At 32.3% G+C, this 20,467-nt stretch overlaps 2 protein-coding genes across 2 annotated transcripts; both read left to right on the plus strand.

The window, feature by feature from the left end:
* LOC133848778 (calaxin) lies at nucleotides 1-4,406 on the plus strand. The gene is made up of 5 exons (XM_062284474.1): nucleotides 1-4; nucleotides 1,269-1,680; nucleotides 3,590-3,713; nucleotides 3,787-4,146; nucleotides 4,219-4,406. The coding sequence occupies exons 1-5, from the start codon at nucleotides 1-3 to the stop codon at nucleotides 4,336-4,338; spliced, it is 1,020 nt and encodes a 339-aa protein (XP_062140458.1). The 3' UTR covers nucleotides 4,339-4,406.
* An 8,868-nt stretch (nucleotides 4,407-13,274) lies between these two features.
* LOC133848490 (17-beta-hydroxysteroid dehydrogenase 13) lies at nucleotides 13,275-20,378 on the plus strand. Its single transcript, XM_062284086.1, has 4 exons — nucleotides 13,275-13,436; nucleotides 17,721-18,216; nucleotides 19,519-19,701; nucleotides 19,812-20,378. Exons 1-4 carry the CDS (start codon nucleotides 13,417-13,419, stop codon nucleotides 20,073-20,075), a joined length of 963 nt encoding a protein of 320 aa, XP_062140070.1. The 5' UTR covers nucleotides 13,275-13,416; the 3' UTR covers nucleotides 20,076-20,378.
* Nucleotides 20,379-20,467: the final 89 nt, after the last annotated feature.

Here is a 20,467-nt window from a genome sequence, read left to right on the forward strand (position 1 = left end):
ATGGGTTTGGGTTTCTTTCTAAACATCTTGAAATTAATATTTTGTTAATGTCTTATGGTAATTATAGCATTTTTCATTATACATATATCGGTAATAAGATTAAGTTTAGGAACTTTTTCTGTTTTACGATAAAATATGTGATATAATTTAGTATTTTTGTGGTATATTTTTATGTCAATTTTAAGATCATTGTTTTATTTCAAATTACACTTGACTGTAGATTTCTAACTTCTTAAATTATGATTTATTTTGAATATAGTACAATATTAATATCTCAAATATAGGCTGTGGTATATTTTTAGTATTTGCGGTGTATTTTTGGTACATTTTAAGAATATGGTTTTACTGACAATGACACTCGACTGTAGCTTTCTAACTGGTTTAATTGTGGTATATTTTAAATGTACTCCAATATCAATATACCAAATATAGGTTTTAATTTTTTTTTAGTATTTTGAGGTATAATTTTGGTTTTATTGCCATGATACTCGACTGTAGTTTTCTAACTTGTTTAATTCTGGTATAATTTGAATCTTGTATAATATACCACATGTAATATGTGGTATATTTTAGTAATATTTTGGTATTTTGTATATTATTGGTATTTTGTTTAATATATTTCTAACTTGTCTAAAACTAATATACCATATTTAGTATGTAGTAGAATATCAATATACCAAATGTAGGCTGTGGTGTATATCTGTATTTTTGCAGTATATTTTTTGGAATTTTTAAGAATATGGTTTTATTGCAGAATGATACTCGAGTTTTTAAGAAGCTTTCTAACTTTTTCAATTATGGTATATTTTGTATGAGCTATATTTTTTAGTATTTTTCGGTATATTTTTGGTAAATATTCCGAATATCAATCTGTGGACTATTATTATTTTAGCATGACATGTCATTAGAAGGCGACCGAATCGATGTTGAAAGGCGATTTGTTCGCGCAATTTCGCGCAGTGTATTTGTATTGCACACAATTTACGAGCAATACGAGAAGTTTATTATCCATTTTGGTGGCAATTTATTTGCATATTGGCCTTTTCTTGGCACCCCAGCCATATGTTGTAGTTGGATGGGGTGTCGTCGTGTTGTGTTGTGTGTTGAGGGGGGGTTGAGTGGGGTGTGGATGAGCGTGTCGATGGCGTGGATTGATTTGACTTTGACACATGAAAACACTCACACACACACACATAGACATAGAATCTATGTGTGTGAACACCCCGAACAGTGGGCATAATGACATGTGCTGTCGCTTTGTTTGGCAGGCAAGGCGGGTGCCTCAAAGGGTCGCTCCCCAACACCAACAGCCAAGAGTGGAGCAGGTGGAGGAGGAGGAGGTGGAGGAGTTACAAATGGCGCGCAGCCAACAAATGCAGCCACACCAACAACAACAACAACAGCGGCAGGAGGAGCAGCAGCAACTGGAGGAGGAGGCGGAGGCGGAGGAGGAGGAGGAGGCGGTTGTAGCCGATCCACGTTACATGCGAACAAAACGATACTGAAAACGGTTTCAGTATTCCTTGCCAGCGGCAAACGTAACTCGAGCAACCAGTCGAAGGCCGCAGCGGCTGCTTTGCAGAACAAACGACAGCAGCGACAGCGCAAAATGGACGAACTGAGCGGCAAAATCAATCCCAAGCTCTTGGATAATCTCCGCAAGAAGACGCGTTTCACCAAGTAAGTAAGCCTTCATTCAACTCGTTCGTCTTTTAACTGTTGTAATGTGGCAACCAAGTGTTGTGTGAATTAATCCCATCTTAAGTGCTAAACTTCTTTCTTTAGAAGGTTATAATGATTAAACACTTTCAACTCGCTTAGCGGCCTCAAGTGAAGCTGCCAAAGAAAATGCACCAAAAATATTTGCAAGCATAATGTGCCATCCAAGTGTTGTCTCAATTAATTTCATCTTAAGTGTTAAACTTGTTTGATACTGGTTAAACACCTTTATCTCGCTTAGCGGCCTCAATTAAGGCTGCGAAAAAAATGCATCTAAAACATTTCCAACCAAGTGTTGTCTCAATTAATTCCATCTTAAGTGCTAAACTTCTTTGATAATGAATTGTGTTTTTTGCTTTTGTATAGAAGATTATATTGGTTAAATACCTTCATCTCGCTTAACGGCCTCAAAAGAAGATGCGAAAGAAAAACTTAGCTAAGTGTAATAAAAACATTTCAAGGTAGTTTCAATACCAATCTTGAAAATTTCGGATATAAAATGTAAATAGCCATTTGAAAGTTCAGCATATAAAAAGCAAATAGCAATTTGCTGTTAAGTGCATTTTGGTATTGAACAAAGTGATGCTGCTAAGTAAAATTGTTGTGAAGCGAATATGGCCGTTAAATGAAATAGGAATGTGCTTTGAATAGTTTCTATGTTTAATAATTAACTGTGTGAATATAATTTGTTGTGAATGTTATGAAAATATGAAATGATTTTTTTTCAGGTTAGCTTCCTCCGCAATCGTAACAATTTATTTAGCGTTTTGATAATTATTTGCTTGTAAAATGCTTTAAACTAACCCTATTTTTTTGAAATTAAGTCTATTCAGCTTATATTCGAAATTATAAACTGTTTCATTTTATAAATTAAGCAAATAATTAACATAATCAAAGAGTACAATAACATCATAGACAAACAAAATCATATTCTCATCATGTACTTTTAGGTGTCTTGGCTGATAATCTTGTATATTTTGTAATGTGTACCAAATATAGCCTTTGGTATATTGAATGTTGTACTATAAGGATACACCAAATAATTTGATATATTTTTAGAACATAGCTTTATAGAAAATGTTTAGTGGGTACCTCGATTGTGACTTTTTTTTAATGGTTTTTGGCAGCTTAAAAATGTACATTGCTGCCTCAACTTGTCTGCTTTCTGAAGCTTGTCTGAAATGCGTATAGTTTTTTTTATAAGAGAATGGGTTTTAATGACTTAACAGAGTACGCTTGCATTAAATTTTATGATAAATCAAGCAAGTAAGTTTTTGCTCATACAAAAATACAGACAAATGGATATGGCTTTATAGGGTCGTAAATGACTACTTCTATAATAGAGGTGGAGAACTATCGATAGTCTGCGCCATCGATAGTGCATGATAGTTTCCATAAACTATCGACTATCGACGATAACAAGGAAAATATAAGTTTACCTTACCTGATATTTATATATTTATTTCAACCAATGATTTTGTAGGCGTATTTGATGTGATGATTTGTCCTGCTTTGCTGAAGACCCTCTCCGACTCTACGGAGGTTTCGGGTATACAAAGATATTTGAAAAAAATATCGACCACTATCGACGATAGCGATTGGCCACTATCGAGAGTGTGTGCCACTATCGAGAGCGTATCGATAGTGGCCAACCATCGATAGTCCCGATAGTGCCATCGATAGTTCTCCACCTCTATTCTGTATGTTACACATATTTTCCTTCAGGCACAAAGTTATAACATCTTCCTAGCGGGTATTATAAAAAAGAAATTCAAGAGAGATTTTAATTTCAATTGCCCAGCACTTTATTTTCTGTAATCAAATGTAGTATTTAATACTATTATTGTTTCATGCTTTTGTCCCTTTACAGAGATGAACTCGACGCACTCTGTCGCATTTATCGCAAGCTCGTCTCCAACTGTCAATATGCAGCTAAAACTCTTGCCTCCAGTTCCTCGAGCGCCGCCATCGCCAAACCTCATGCAGCCGTCGAGGTAGTAGCAAGAAGGCTGACAAAAAGCAAACTTTTTCTAATTTCTTATACAATCTTATACATTTTTTGACTAGGGCATCGATCGAATTGTGTTCCGCGAGCTGTTGCACAGCACCTTTGACATTGTGACCGAGGAGATTCTGATGGAGCGCATCTTCTGCAGTTGGGACAAGGCCCACGAAGGTTTGCCGCTACGTCTTGAGGGTTGGCTCATCGGTTTATCGACTTTTTTGCGAGGGACGCCAGCGGAACGTGCTGCATTCTGTTTTCGTGTTTACGATTTGAACACGGATGGATTTATTACCAAGGATGAAATGTTTACGCTACTGCGGAATTGTCTCATCAAACAGCCACAGGACGAGGATCCAGATGAGGGTGTCAAGGATCTGGTTGAGATTGTGCTGAAAAAGTTCGACATCGACAAGGATGGAAAGGTACGAGTATGCTTAAAGGGTTTCTCCCCTTTTTTATCAGAACTAGTCGAATATATCCCTCGTTGTTTTCAGGTCTCCCTGGATGACTTTATGGGCACCGTTGCAGCTGAACCTTTGCTTATCGAGGCCTTTGGTCAATGCTTGCCCACGGATAGCGCCGTTGTGTCCTTCTTCTCCACGCTACAAGTTTAACAAGTTCTCGTAGACATCTTTCGTTATACCCTGGAATTCTAGCACATCACACAATAGACGATTAAATATGAAAAGATTACTCATAAAGTTGTTTTTTATTTACATATTTTATTCAGCGTGTTTAAGTAGGGGAATTAACCTTCGGATTAACTAAACATTTTTTATTAAAATTAGTCTTAAACTAAACTTCAAAAGCATGAACAAATTGCATTTGCTAAGATAACTCATTATAAATTTCATATGCGTTTAAACTTGAATTAAAGTTTGTTTGTGTCTACAAAGTCTTAGAAATTAGCTCGACTGTGAGATACTTATTATCGATTTTGATTAAAGCAAAATAGTATATTTTAAATATTTTTGTGTATTTGGGATATTTCAAATTGATATACTACAAAATACTAAAATATACCAAAAACTATAGTTTGTAGCGATTTTGAAAAAAAAATATAATATTGTAAAATATTCCAAAGGCTATATTTGGTAACGATTTTAAATAATAGCAAGACAGTATATTTTAATCATGTTTGCGGTATATTAAATTGGTATATTATAAAATCAATAAATCACAAAAATATATACCAATGGCTATTTGGGACCGACTTTGAATAAAAGCAAAACTGTACATTTTTTAGTATATTTGTGGTATATTAATTCGGTATAATTTAAATCAACATGAGCCAAAAATACTAAAAATATACCAAATGATATATTTGGTGTATTGATTAGTACTACATTCAATCAGGCAATGCAAATATTTCTTAAATACTTTCCACAATTTTTTTCTGCTCAGAACCAAATATTAAGGAATCATAAATAGTACTGTAGTTGCTATTGTATGCACTAAAAATCTCTAGCTTCAAAATTATGCTTGTCATTCGGGTCTGTTGATTTGCGGGGGGCGGAAGTGGGCGTGGATTTTTTTTAACCAACTTGATCTGCGTGCAAATATTACAAATGCTGTCGAAAAAGAATGATAGTTTTATCTTTTATAGTCTCTGAGATCTAGGTGTTAATGCGGATGGACGGACAGACAGACGGACAGACCGAATATATTATATATTCTTTTTCATCTCGGAGATATCTTTTTCTTCCTGCTCAAAGTTATATGGTAATACCCTTTTACGCTAAGGTTCAAGAGCCAATGAGCCAATGCAAAATGTTTAGCGTTATCGCTTAAAAAGTACAAAAATTTTTGCATCAGCATGACTCTGAACATTAGCTGTTGGATTGTTATTAAAATAAGCATATAATTAATGAATCTATATTAATGATGGTGCATGCAAATATGACAGCAATCACTTCCTTAAATTGATATCGATAAATAATCATAGAGATATAAACTATGATATTAATAACTGTCTACAGAGAGAAGGAGAAAGGTCAAAACCATTAAAAAAGGTTATTTTCTTATCCTAATCAAGTACATTTCATTTACATGCCAACTGACAGCGATAATCTTGAAGATTTTCATTAAAGAAAATGCATTTAGTAGTTTGCTTGAAAGTTGGACAAAATGTTGAGTCATCGTGATTAAGTAGCAAATGTTCGGAGTCGAAGTCGAAGGCGATTTGTGGCTTATAAATTGTGAGTGTGATAACTATTTATGGATTTTCAGAAGCACCACCAATAAAAGTCCATAGTGAACAGTGCGGGGCAATTGATTAGAGACATTTGTCGAAAACAGGAAATTCACAAAGATAATTTTGAATTGTTGTTTTTGTTTAATGATTTCACTTCAAATCCAAGAAGTATAAATATTTATTACGAGTGTAGCTATTGAGTTGACGCGCATTGTATCATGATAATGTCAAGTGCTCTCTGTGTAGATCGAGTACGAAATGCGGCGTTTGTTATCTGTCGATTAGAAGTTTGGCCGTACCTAAGGTCGCTCAACTGACCCCCAACTGTCCAACCAGATACGGTTAAAGCAACCGATACAACGTCCGACGGAAAGAGATTGAAAGAGAGATAGATAGAGAGAGAGAGAGAGAGATACAAAAACATGCACGCTAATGCGACTCAGATAGCTGCGGAAATGCTTGCTGGCATGTGTGTATGTAGATATCTATTAGATTGTATCTAACAGTGCATTAAGATACAATTATATGGCGCACAAGATACAGATGGGTTAATGCAACATATTTCAAGTTTAAGTAACTGTATCTCGTAGATACAAATATCTTTTCAAACGAAAATTTAATTTAATTTATAAACCTCTGTGTATTTATTATACTCGGAAATTTAATATATTTTCTGCTTTTAAACGTAGTACTATATCAATATACCACATGTATTTTATTTTTGGTATATTGTAAGAATTATACAGCACTGTTTTACTATTTTTTTTTTTTAACATCCAACGAATTCTATAATCAATTTACATTTATAACTTCAATGTTTGTAAAACTTTTCACGTGTAGTTATTTCTTATTTTATATCCAATAAATAGAATAATCTATTTAAATCAATAATTTTCCTTATTTTTTTTACTTTTTCACCTAATTTATTGAATAATTAATTCTATTTATAACTTGATATATGTATTTAAAAACATTTTTAATCAGTATTTTTGCTTTATACTTTTGCACCCGTTTGGTTTTTTGAATAATTAATTTCTTTCTTCTTTTTTTGCATTCATTTAATTGAATACATTATTTTTTATTTATAACTTAATATTATGAGTGTTTGCTTTATACTTTTTGCACCGAATTTATTTTTGAATATTCTCTATTTTTATCTTGAACTTTCCTTCTACCTATTTGTTTTTGCTCTTGCCTTTGTTTTCAATTCAACTGATTGAATGATTTATTTCCATCTTCAACTTCATTTAATTCGTATAACTTTTTAATACATATTTACTCGCTAATTTTTGCATCCAATTAATTGAAATAAATTAATTGAATTCAGAATTTGTTGTGCATCTGTCAGCTTGGGGTCAATTATCTTTTTTGTGTTTCGCGTCATCATCTTGCTGTTGTATTTATTTTAGTTGCAAATATTTCGTTTTGTAAATTGCCTTTCCTTTTTGTTGTTTTTTTTTTATTGGGTTTTAACTTCCAGTTTCTGAATTGTGAACATGTATATACTTGAATATGTGCGTATGTATTTTTAATCTTACAATAATAATATAATTATACTTTATACTAACTTGAATGTTTCTTACCATGCTAGTTTTTTTTGTCGGTTTTTTTTTTAATATTTACTTGCTTTTTTAGTTGAGTATCTTTTTATGCTCGATACACATAGGGTAGGGTTTATTTGGCGGACAATCTGGTATATTAACATACCAAGCATAGCATTTGGTATATGTTTAGTAAGTTTGCGGTATATTAATTTGGTGTATTTTTAAATTAATACTGCGTCATTATATGAGTATACCAATTATAACCTTTTGGTATATTTTAGTATTTTTGCGGTATAATATTTTTGATATTTGGTATATTTTAAAAACAATACCTCATTAGTAATGCAATATAGCAACTATATTCTTTGGTATATTTTAGTATTTTTGCGGTATATTAAGTCGGTATATTTAAAAATTAATACCGCATTATTATATGAGTATACCAATTATAGTCTTTGGCATATTTTCGGTAGTAGTGGTAGTATTTTTTCGGTATATATTTTTGATATTTGGTATATTTTAAATGGAATGCCGTATAGCAACTGTCTTCTTTGGTATATTTTAGTATTTTTTGTGGTATATTATTTTTAAATTTGGTATATTTTAAAATGAATATCGCATTACTAAATCAATATACCTACTATAGTCTATGGTATAGTTAAGTATTTTTGTGGTATATTAACACAATTTGGTAAATTTTTAAATTAATACCGAAATACAATTATATTAGCTGTCGAGCACACTCGACTGTACTTGTTGTGTGTATCTTTATATCTTCATATCTAAATGTTTGCAGTTATTTTATCGCTTTAACTAACCATCTATATTAGTATCTGAGTATCTTTGACGTCTGTATCTTGTATCTTTTCTAAACACTTTAGCCTGTATCTCTGTTTATTGATGCCACTTTATTTATAAATTTTCGCTCTGTTTCTAAGCAAGACTGAATCAATTTTTATTGCTGGACGATTGACTTTGAGTAAGCTACATATATGAATAAGTTGGTGTCTTTCCTGGAAATCAAATAATTTCCCCCTCAGAGTAACTTCATATCTCACTTGTTATCTTTATATACACTAATATATATAATATATTTTCATTTTGACTTTGATGACTTATGCTTCATATCGTATTTATCATTTCTGTTTGCTTGTTTGCTTATTTGTTTGTCTTGATCAATTTCATGTTTGGCCGGGGCGCTAATAAATGTTGTTGCATCAACATCAACGACAGAGCTCTAGACACCATTTGAGTAAGTTGAGCTAAATTATTCGATTAGTCGCCAGGCGAAACTTGCAGTCGCGTTGCACTTGAATTGCGAACAAAAACAAAACAAAAAAAATCGCAATTGCGCCGTCACGCAGAAGATGCAACGGATCGAGGCAGACCGGAATGAGAATCAGCCGTAATATAGACAATAAAACAATATCAAATAATACGCTTACTTAGTTATTTACTCACTTGCTGCTGCTGCTGCTGCTGCTGTTGACGTGACGTATACGTAATGTGACACACATTCTCGCTAAAGCTGCTTTTAACCTTGCCACTTTGCAGTTACCTGTCGCACAGCTTCTAATTCGAATTCTGATTCCAGTTTCAGTTTCAGTTTTAGTTTCGAATTTCTATCAAATTCATTCATTGAGCTAATCGAGTGAAACGAGTTTCTCGACTTCTCGACTTCTCGCCGCTTGCAATTTCCTCAAACTGCAATTAAATAACGACGTTAGCTCAATTGCAATTGGCGAGTGGATTAATTTCGTACTTGACCAAGACCTTAGTCACGTTTCTTCCGTTTTCTCTCAATTAGTTTTTGCGATAGTTCAAATTTTCGATCAAATTATAAGTTTGCAGAAATCTATGCGATACTTCCTAATATTGCTTTATTGAAACCTAGCTTAGTTGTGCGATAGTTTGTGCTTTGGCCAAGACCTTGGCTACGTTTCTTCTACTTTATTTTTAATTAGTTTTTGCGATAGTTCAAATTTTGGATCAAATTATAAGTTTGCAGCTTTACGAAATTGCGATAGTTGTTAATTTAGTTTATCTCTAAGCGATACTTTCTAATATTACGTTATTAGAACCCAGCTTAGCTGTGTGTTGCTGTTGTAGTCCATCTCTATGTATATGCTACTTCCAAATATTGCGTAATTTGAACTCAACTTAGTCGTGCGATAGTTTGTGCCTTGGCCAAGACCTTGGCTACGTCTCTTTTACTTTATTTTGAATTAGTTTTTGCGATAGTTCAAATGTTTTATCAAATTATACGTTTTCAGCTTTGAAGAATTGCGATAGTTGTTGCTTTAGTTCATCTCTATGCGATATTTCCTAATATCACATTAATGAAACCCAGCATAACTGGCTATCGTTGTTACCTTAGTCCATCACGTAATTGATACCCTATTAAGCTATGCGATAGTTGATGCTTTAGGCCATCTCTGTACGCTATTTTTCAAGTATTGCATTATTAATACACAGCTTAACTTGTTTCTTTAGTCCATCTCTATGTGGTACTTCAAAATATTGAGTTATCCAGCTTAGCTGTTGATACTTTAGTCCATTATGTAATTGATCTTAGCTATGATTTTTGCTTTAGTCCATCTCTATACGCTATTTTTCAAATATTGAATTATTGATACCCAATTTACCAGTGTAATAGTTGTTTCTTTAGTCCAACTATATGCGATACTTCCAAATATTGCGTAATTGAAACCCAGATTTGCTATATGATGTTATGTTTCTGTCCATCTTTATGCGAGATTTCGAAATACTGTTTAATTGAAACACAGCTTTGCTGTACGATAGTTGTTGTTGAAGTCCATCTCTACGTGAAACTTCCGAACATTGCGTAATTTAAGCCTAGTTAAGCTGTGCGATAGTTGTTGCTTTAGTACATTGCGTAGTTTAAACCCAGCTTATCCGTGCGATAGTTCTTGCTTTAGTCCATCTAGTTGTGATACTTTCAAATTTTGAGTTATCCAGCTTAACTGTACGGGAGTTGTTGTTGAAGATCCTCTCCATGCAATACTTCCGAATATTACGTTATTGAAACTCAGCTTAGATAGTTGTTGCTTTAGTCCATGTCTAAGCGAAGCTTTCACAACTTAGCTATGCAATAGTTGTTCCTTTATTCCATCTCTATGCGATACTTTGAACTATTTCGTAATTGAAACGTAGTTGTCTGATTATCGTTATGATTTATTTCATTGTGCAACCAGTTGTTCGAACGTGTAACTAATCGCTTAACGATGGTTATATTTCAAGTGTGAGATTTGTTTGACACTAGTTGTCAGTGAAATATGGAAATGTGGCTGAAGTCAATAACATTTCAAATAAAATTCTTTTATGTTTATATAAAAGAAATGGATTAAACAAAGTTTACGTATCATTTAAAATAATTGTTTTTAGGTTTTTATAAACATTGAACAATTGTGAGCCAAGGTTCTCTTTATTTTACTTGACTGTCCGATATTTCTTTTAGCATCGTATTACATATATCTTGACATTACTTTATTATATTTATGTTAATGTTACAATATCTCTAGTCTTTCTCTTATGTGTCCATCACTCTCAGCCTGCAACAAATAGTCAATACGATATTCAGATAGGTTATCTTTAAGCGATAGTTCCACTCCATTGTGCGATAGTTCTACTCCATGAACTGCAGTCAACAGAGCGTTGCTTATCGCCCACTGGCATCATATCAGCTATTGTTCATGTTGTTGTTGCTGTTGTTGTCATACTCACGTTTGCCTAAACGGGAGTCGCGTCATGTCACATATTGATATTGACTGTAGATACTACGTAACGCCCCATTGCCCATTGGTCATTGCTCGTTGCCCCTGTTATAGCTATTGCTTCGGATCGGATCTATTGGTACAATATTCCCATTGTGTAATGCGGGAAGCTGTCACGCTCTGGGTCGTTTGCCTTATCTGGGGTTATCTTTTTGAGTGCTCTAGTCGCATTTTGCATTTTCCTACACAGAACGGAAAAAAGTGAAAGCTAAGGATGAACTGTAAATATTTCAAACGGACATTGACACGATTAATTATTGGCAGGCAAGATTCAATTATTGAAAATGTGTTTGTAGCAAAGCTTCTGATTGCTCTGACAAATATATGCTCGACTAGTGCATACCCTTTCATTTCTATTTTAAACTATATATATTATTGAATACTTTTATTTTGCTCAATCTTATTTGTTTAGTATTATTGTTTTTTAAGTTCTTTATAATTTAGTATATTACATTTTTAAAGTCTTATTAACTTGAAATTTTTGAAATTAAAAAAAAATAAGATACTGACAAGTGTTTGCTCAACTATTGCATAATCTGTTATTGGATTTTTGTAGAGTATTTATTTAACTAATTCAGTATTTTGTTTTTCATTCTTACTAATTTCATATTTTTATTTCTTTAAGTTCTTATTTTTATTGTGTTTTTAAATTCATAGTAATTCAGTGTTTTTATTTCTTCAAGTACTTATTAATTTAGTATATTATTTTAAAAAGTTTTTTTTAATATGGAATTTTGCATAAATTTAATTTAGTAATTTTTTTTAAATTCTTTTCAATTTAGTATTTTGTAATCTTATTATTTTATTTATTTTTTTTTTAACTTTAAATTTTTCTGTCATGTGTAAACTCTGTTAGTGCATACCCTGTATTTTTCTATTTTGTAAAATATTTCTTAGTGTTAATTAAATATTTTGATTTTTTCATACATATTTATTTAGTATTTTCATTTCTTCAAGTTTTTATTCGGTCAGTATTTAATTTGTTTAATTCTTATTCATTTGAAATTGTCTTTTAGAATTCTTTATTTTAATTTATGGATTTTTGTAATTTAGTATTTTGAAATCCTATAAATAAAGTGTTCAAATATTTATTCTTATTAATCTAGTATTTTATCTATATTTTGTTTGCAGTTGCTTCAAAAAATATTCATTTACCTACACAAATAATTGGAATAGCTTATTATCTTATTAATTTCAAATTTGTAATTCTTTAAGTTCTCATTAATTTAAAATTTAATTGTTTTTTTATTCTTCTTAATTTCAATTTGTATTATTCGTATAAATTTAGTAATTTTATTCAGAAAATTGCAGAATATCTTCGTTTAAATACAGAAATAATTTGAGTAGCCGCTGAAATCTTTATTGCATGCAACATATTTGTGAATATCCCATAATCTGTAAAACTTCAGCTGCATAAAAACTTCTGGTTGCTTAGTTCAATGGGATGAGTTAGCTAAAACTCCTCAATTGAATACTATTCTTAGGGTATGCAATATGCAGGCGCTTATCGCTGACTCGATTGCAACACAGAGCAACGAAAATGTGTTCTGTATCTGGAACTCTATTTGTAGCCCAACCAAATGAGTGAGTGCGAATGTGAGTGTGTGAATATGTGAGTGTATGAGTGCTGTATTGGGTGTGTTTTTTGTCTAATAATATACCAAAAATATAGGCTCGCATTGTTTATAAATATTAGACTTTTATGCCTGTAAACATTGAGTGCTGATTTAACACTCACTACATTCACCAGACTCGCACTCACTACACTCACACTAGCACTCATTATACTCACTACACTCACACAATCAGTTTCTTCATTGAGACTCAGGTTGCGCGTGTTGTGTTCGTGACTCTCGTTTTATATAGATCAGCAGCTGGTCGAGTGAGTGAGTGAGTGAGTGTGAATGCTGTTTGAGTGAGTGTTTTTGCTTTTATGATGAATATTGTATATGATATATACGTAGTAAAGAATCACTCATACGACTCATACAACCGGCAAGTAGCATTCGTGTTCTGTTTACTTTCAGTTCGAATTCGTTAACAGACTCTAACGGTCTGAAGTGTGTCCCAGCGATCGAAATATATTCTGCACAGATCCTGACACGTAAAATATATAATTTCCAAAGAGAAACAACAAAAAAACAACAAACAAATACAAATATGTCCAAGACCAACCAAAGGTTAGTGTAAAATGTGTAGAAAAAAAACTAAAGTGAAATAAATAATTCTTTGGCTAGCAACTGCAATTGCTGAAAATAATAATCTTATCAAGCTGATACATGTGTATGAAAGTTAAAACATTTATTTTTTGTTGTATTTTTTGAGTTGAGACACGTAATTGTGAATTACCAAATATGCAAATGTGTGTGTGTGAGTGTGTGTGTGTGTGTGTGAGTGTGTTGATAAGCAGCCTAAGAGAGAGAGAACTATGACCCCCCCAAAAAAAAAAAGATCTTTGTGTATTATTAGACTGATTAGCCATGTCCAAGAGCTGTACCTAAAAAAGAACTTTGGTATATAACTATGATAAACATGAGGTGGAAAAATACTAAGAGTATGTTTAACTACCAAAAAAAAAGAAAAGTACATTTCTTAATCTTAAAGGACTTGACAAAGTAAATTCCCAGAAAGTAAAGTCCAAAAACTACAATTAAAAAAGTACTTTCAAAATTTGAGGTTTTTCTTTGCAAATTCTGATCTACTTATGATCGTTATAAACTCAAATCAAATATATATTTTTGTATGATTTATAAATTTATATATTGTTTAGCTAAGTGGAACGAATTTTCAATAGATTATTGTAAATTATTTTTGCCTTCCTCAGCATTATTAATTAGTGTAACTGATAATCGAAAGTGCAGCAAATTGATTCATCCTTAAGTTCAACTATCAATTTGTGAGTAATTAAGATTACGATTTGCGATTGCATATCAGATAGCAAATGCACTATTTTTAAATAGTTGATTAGAAAACACAAATCATTCAAAGGAAAAACATAACAATATAAAAGTTCAAAGTGACTCATGTATTGTAAATATGGATATTGAAGTAAATTTTCTTTTTTGTTCTCTCTTCTTTTCTTTTCAATCGTCTATTTTAGCAATAAGTAAATTGTATAATTAATATTCAATTCAAAATGAAGTAAAAATGTAGTCAGATTGATCAAGTTTAAAAGAAAATTCAAAACAATACAGATGTATACTTTGTGCAATGTTAATCCAAAAAAAACCGGTTGCTAAATGATTTTGTAATTGAAAAAGCTTTTAGAAGTTGAAAACACTTTGTAATTAAAGGGTGTAACTTCTGGTCTAATTTATGAACGTTCATCATTTTCAAATAAAATTTGCATTTAACTTACATGTTAGATTTATTAAGAACCTAAAGTGTCTTAAAAATTGTGCCCAAGAATTTGACAACTGAACCTTAAACAGCAAATTAGTTGAGCGTGAATGCGATTAAACAACTACTTGAGCTATTAATTATTTTTTAAAGACAGTTGTGGGAATAAAAATACACTTTATTAGCTAATGATATATCATAAAAAGTGTCTAGCAATTTTAACCATTTTATTGGCATCTTTCAATGGAATATGAAAATCTTAATTGACTGCATAATACTCTGGCAATAATTGAAAGTAAACAAATTGGAATGAAATGTAGTTGAATGATTAAAAGGATGTTAAAAAAATTGATTGATTTAATACATTCACTTATTTAGAATATTATTTAAAATAATATATTTGTCTAAACAAGCTGAATTTGTATTACTTTGTATTTGTAATAAAATATTGTTGAAAAATTAAAGACAATATTATTCTTTGCAAAATTTGATATATGTACTTAATACTTTCGCTTATTTAGTATACTATATGAAATAGTATTTTTGTATATTATACCAAATAGTATATTTGTCTAAACAACCTGAATTTATATAAATTTGCATTTAAATCTTGCTACAAGATTGTTGTATTATAGATTGAAAAGAAGTTTGTAAATCTTGACCTAAGCACTTTTCGATCTTACAAAAAAATGTTGAAAAATATATTTTTTGGTTGGAGAAATCTAAAAAAACACTTTGTTCTTCAATCATCGTTTTGAGATTACGAAATCTTTTTCTAAAATTGAAACAATCTTAAATTCAAGAAGTTTGTTCATGTTTATTTTATTTTCTATTCGCATTGTAAACAACTTTGATAAATATAAGTATATTTACTAAACAGTTGAATGAAATCACAAATTTCTTAAACCAAGTGAGAAAATACTTGAGTTTTTAATCTCAAAATACTTAAATACGATAATTAAAAGCTGTTTTTAATGAATATGTGTTTAATTAACATTTATGATATAAAGTTGTACTTATTTGTTTACTACTTACGAAATACTTATCACCGAATCGCAAAGCATTTGAACCCAGAACCACATAAAAAATGATTCACGACAGCTTTAGGAATTGATGAATGAATTAAATGCGTTATGAAAGATTCGTTAGATCTAGTATATTTGGTATATTTTTTAATACTGAGGGGCATTCGTTAGATCTAGTATTTTTGCTATATTTTGTGAGTATTCATTTCATACTGAAAGTCAAAATTAATTATTTTTTTGAAGTACATTTTCTTCTGTGACAGATACATAATGTAAAATAAATGAAGTTGTATTTTAGATATCAATCAATTCAACTAGTTAAAAAGACTTTTGTTGTCTTTCAATAAATGCAGTAGTTGAGTGAAATTTTTAGACCAACTCTTTTGAGAGTTGAGTTCATTTGGTTTGTCATTTTGGTTTTCATCTAGAGTTCAGAGCATTGCACATTACGTGCTGAAGCTGGAATTTACTAGCATTTACATACATACGAGTAAGTCTCAAAAGTCAGCGGGTGACGATGGCCAGCCATGGTCAAGGTTGTAAACATGATGTTTACTTTAGTTATTATGTGCGGTAACTAAGGTTAGACCGTTACGATATGAAAGAAATGAGCAAAAATGGGGGCAGCAAAAGCGAGCTGCAAATCTGCTGACAAAGCTTTGAGAAATCTGGCGACCAATAAGAAATATAATCAAGCTATCAGAAGAACTCAACATAAACACGTTTTCCAAATGTAATTTTAAAACATTTAACAATTCTAAATTTAAAAAAATTCCTAAAAGAAGTTTGAAAAATGTTTCGAAAAAAATGAATTCAAAAATAGTTTTTATTCAGAAATTGAAAAATTCGGTTACATTATAAATACAAATTTACAGAATCATATTTATTTGACTGAGCTAGTTAAATCTGAGAAATTAAAGCACCAGAAATAATGAATCATGACCAAGGGTCAGCTGACCACAGATGAAGATAAAAAAAAAACAAGTAATATTGCTAAAGTAGAGTGTGCTCGACTATGAGATATCCGCTACCCATTTTTAGTTAAAGCAAAACAATGCGGTATAAAATTTTATAATATACCAAATGAATATACCGCAAAATACTAAGAATATACCAATATATATATATAGTAGTGCAGTATTAATTTTAAAATTCCAAAAATACTAAAATATATATAAAGGGTATATTTATCATATTGATATATTTATGTAGTAATGCGGTATAAAATTTTAAAATATAACAAATAAATATTCCGCAAAATACAAAGAATATACCAATGTATATATTAGGTACATTGATATACTGTGCAGCATTAATTTTAAAATACCAAAATTAATATTCCAAAAATACTAAAATATACCAAAGGGTATATTTAGCATATTGAAATATGCATGTATTAATGCGGTGTTAAATTTAAAATATGCCGAATAAATATACCACAAAATACTAAAAATATACGAAAATCTATATTTGGTATATATTAGTACTTTAAAAATATGCCATAGTAGTCATAGTATACCAAATATACCGCAAAATTACTAAAAATATACTAAAAGTCATATTTGGTATATTGATATAATACTATTTATTGTCGTTGAAATATACCGATATACTAAAAATATACCAAAGGTTACATTTGGTATACTGATACAGTAATATATTCGAAATATACCATAAAGTGTAAAATATACCAAATATCTCTAAGTGTTCATACGGATGGACGAACAGGCGGACATTGCCAAATCATCTTGACGCTGATCAAGTACATACATATGTATATACTTTATATTAACCTGTCATGGCGGCACAAAGTTATAATACCCTCCTTCACCTATTTGTAGCGGGTATAATAACAAAAACAAAAAAAAAGCTAATGTCAATGCGTAAGAGTTAATTTTGTTTAGTTATGGGTTCCGGCTAGCGCATTTACAAGCGAACTAGAGATCAGCTCCAGCTCTAGATCTCATAATCAACACAATAATAAAAATAATAATATGTTATATTATTATAGTTGTGGGTAATTAGTTCATAACACGCACTTCCCCATTTACCTAATGCCCTCTCTCATTCGCTCTCTCTCTCTCTCTCTCGCTCTTTCAGCGGCACTGCCGGAAGCGCTGGCAACAACAATGATATCTACAACATTGTGCTGCTCATCGTGGACATTGTGGTGCTTGTGGCCAAATTCTGGATTGCCATTGTCGAGGAATTGTTCAAGGCCTTCACCACACGCCCACAGTCAAATGTGGCCGGACAATTTGTGCTGATCACAGGCGCCGGACACGGCATGGGCAAGGAGATGGCATTGCAATACGGTGCATTGGGCGCCAAGGTTATCTGCTGGGATGTCAACGAGCAGACAAACTCACAGACCGTCAAGGAGGTGAAACAAGCTGGCGGCACAGCCTTTGGCTACGTTTGCAATGTGGTCAAGCGTGAGGATATCGTTGAGTTGGCCGCCAAGGTCCGCAAGGAGCATGGCTTCATCAGTGTGGTTGTTAATAATGCTGGCATTATGCCCTGCCATCCACTTCTGGAGCACACCGAGCAGGAGACGCGTCTCATGTACGACATCAACGTGCTCGCTCACTTCTGGGTAAGTCAGAATATTAAATAAACTTCTTTGAACCGATTAAGTGCTGGAGAGCTACCGATTTTAATGTCACATTAAATAAATAACTGATTGACGCAAAATCCAAACGGTAACATTTAGGATACTGAAACAACATTTAGGAATCTCGATATATAGTATAATGAGAGAGTTGAGTTTTAAAAGTACCTTCAAGTGATAATATTTTCGAGTTTTGTGTGTGTCTTAAAATTCATATTTTGACTTATTAAAAAAACACTGATTAACTGACTGAAGAGATGGTAAAACCTTGGAGGCTGTAACATATTTTAGGAATTTCGGAAGAATTTCGATTGTATAATAAGTTCGTTGAGAGTTGAAGTATCTCCAAGTGATTATAGCTGGGAGGCTTGTGAAAGTCTTACAATTTGACAAATTTATGTTATTCAAAAAAAATAAATAAAAACACTGATTAACTGACTGAACAATAAACGCGGTAAAACCTTGGAGGCTGTAACATAATTTGGGAAACTCCAATGAGATAATTGACTTTTAAAATATCGAATTTAGCAAACTAATGTTATTCTTTACCAACCCAACACTAACTGACCATACTAAGAATGTCCAAAATCGGTAAAACGGTAAAACCTAGGAGGCTGTAACATAATGTAGGTTCCTCGATTATATAATAAGTTAGTTGAGTCTTAAAATACATCCAAGCTACCGCTGACCGAACTATCAACATACAGTCCAAGTGGTAATAGCTAGGAGGTTTTATGGGTGTCTTTAAATTTATATTTTGACTAATTAAAATGAATTCATAAAAATGAAAACAAACTGACTAAACGGAACTATGATATTCCACAATCTAAACAGTTGTATAAAGAGATAATTTAGTCTTTAAATACCTATTTTAACGAACTAAGAACACTAACTAGACGTTCCATTAACGTCCACAACTTGAACAATAAGAGTTAGGAGGGTGTAACATAATTTACAAAGAGAAATTGTATAATGAGATAGTTGAGTCTAAATTTATTGTTTACAAAAATAAAACACTTGCTAATACTATGAACGTCCACAACTGGAATGGTAAGAGCTAGAAGGCTGCACCAAAGTTGACTCTACGACTAATCTGAAATTATCAAATTTGTATAAAATGGTCTTTAGTCTGACTACGAAAAATATTTTTAGTGACCGCACTATGAACTTCCATACGGTAAAACCTAGGAGGTTGCACCAAAGTTGATTTGGTTACTCTATGACTTCACTTTTTTTTAATTTTTACTGACTCTAAAGCTAATTGCATGAACTCATCTTTCGCTACAGATCATCCAAGCCTTCCTGCCCGATATGGTGGAGCGCAACGAGGGCAGCATTGTCGCTCTCTCCTCCTGCGCCGGTCTCTTTGGTCTGCCCAATCTGGTGCCCTACTGCGGCACCAAGTTCGCTGTGCGTGGCTACATGGCCGCTCTTGCTGAGGAGCTGCGTCTCAAGAATCCACAGACTAACGTAAGTATATACCCTTGAATTTTATGAGAAGACTGAGTGAAAGTGATGAGCAATGACTCTATTGAGTTATGTGTATGTTATGTGTCTAATGTGTCTCTTATTTCACACAGGTTAAGCTGACCACGATCTTCCCCTACATGATCGACACTGGTCTATGCAAGAATCCACGTTTCCGTTTCCCCAACCTGTTCAAGTTGATCCCACCCCAGGAGGCGGCTGCCTCCATCATTGAGGCACAGCGAGAGGGTCTGGAGGAGGCGGCTATTCCACGTCGCTTTGTTGCCATTGAGAAGATCGGACGCCTGATTCCCAGGAAGGCAATGCGTTTGGTCAACGATTTCCTCGACACGGGTGTCGACTCTGACAAGCATTAAGCTTCACTCACAACTAGAAGAAACCAAAAGGAAAAAACCAATAAAAAAAAAACAAACTGTAAAACGGATGAACGAAGAAAATAACTAGAAAGTAAAGGAAAGAGGAAACAGTTCCATATGACATTCAGATCCAATGAATTAAGTCTCAAAAGCTTTATCGATTTATCGATCTATATATAAACATATATATTTTTTTTTTACATTTATCTACTTACTACTCTATATGTACATACAGAGCAAGAATTTAGCAAGCTTAAAGGTTGTTACTTAATAAATAATAAACTTTTATGTAGTATACCAAAATTTTTGAAACATTTGCGTACATTTGTTAATAAGTTTTATGATATATGGTTGATTGGATTTTGGCAAGAGTCCAAAATAATTTCGGGTCT

The sequence above is a fragment of the Drosophila sulfurigaster genome, chromosome X, assembly GCF_023558435.1.
Source record: "Drosophila sulfurigaster albostrigata strain 15112-1811.04 chromosome X, ASM2355843v2, whole genome shotgun sequence".
Classification (NCBI taxonomy): Eukaryota; Metazoa; Arthropoda; class Insecta; order Diptera; family Drosophilidae; genus Drosophila; species Drosophila sulfurigaster.

What these genes read in the sequence shown, in the direction of transcription:
- LOC133848490 (XM_062284086.1), top strand. Translation starts at nt 13,417, where the DNA reads ATGTCCAAGACCAACCAAAG. An exon ending in ACGTGCTCGCTCACTTCTGG is followed by an intron (nt 18,217 to 19,518) that starts GTAAGTCAGAAT and finishes CTTTCGCTACAG; the next exon opens with ATCATCCAAGCCTTCCTGCC. An exon ending in TCAAGAATCCACAGACTAAC is followed by an intron (nt 19,702 to 19,811) that starts GTAAGTATATAC and finishes TATTTCACACAG; the next exon opens with GTTAAGCTGACCACGATCTT.
- LOC133848778 (XM_062284474.1), top strand. An exon ending in AAGAAGACGCGTTTCACCAA is followed by an intron (nt 1,681 to 3,589) that starts GTAAGTAAGCCT and finishes GTCCCTTTACAG; the next exon opens with AGATGAACTCGACGCACTCT. An exon ending in ACATCGACAAGGATGGAAAG is followed by an intron (nt 4,147 to 4,218) that starts GTACGAGTATGC and finishes CGTTGTTTTCAG; the next exon opens with GTCTCCCTGGATGACTTTAT.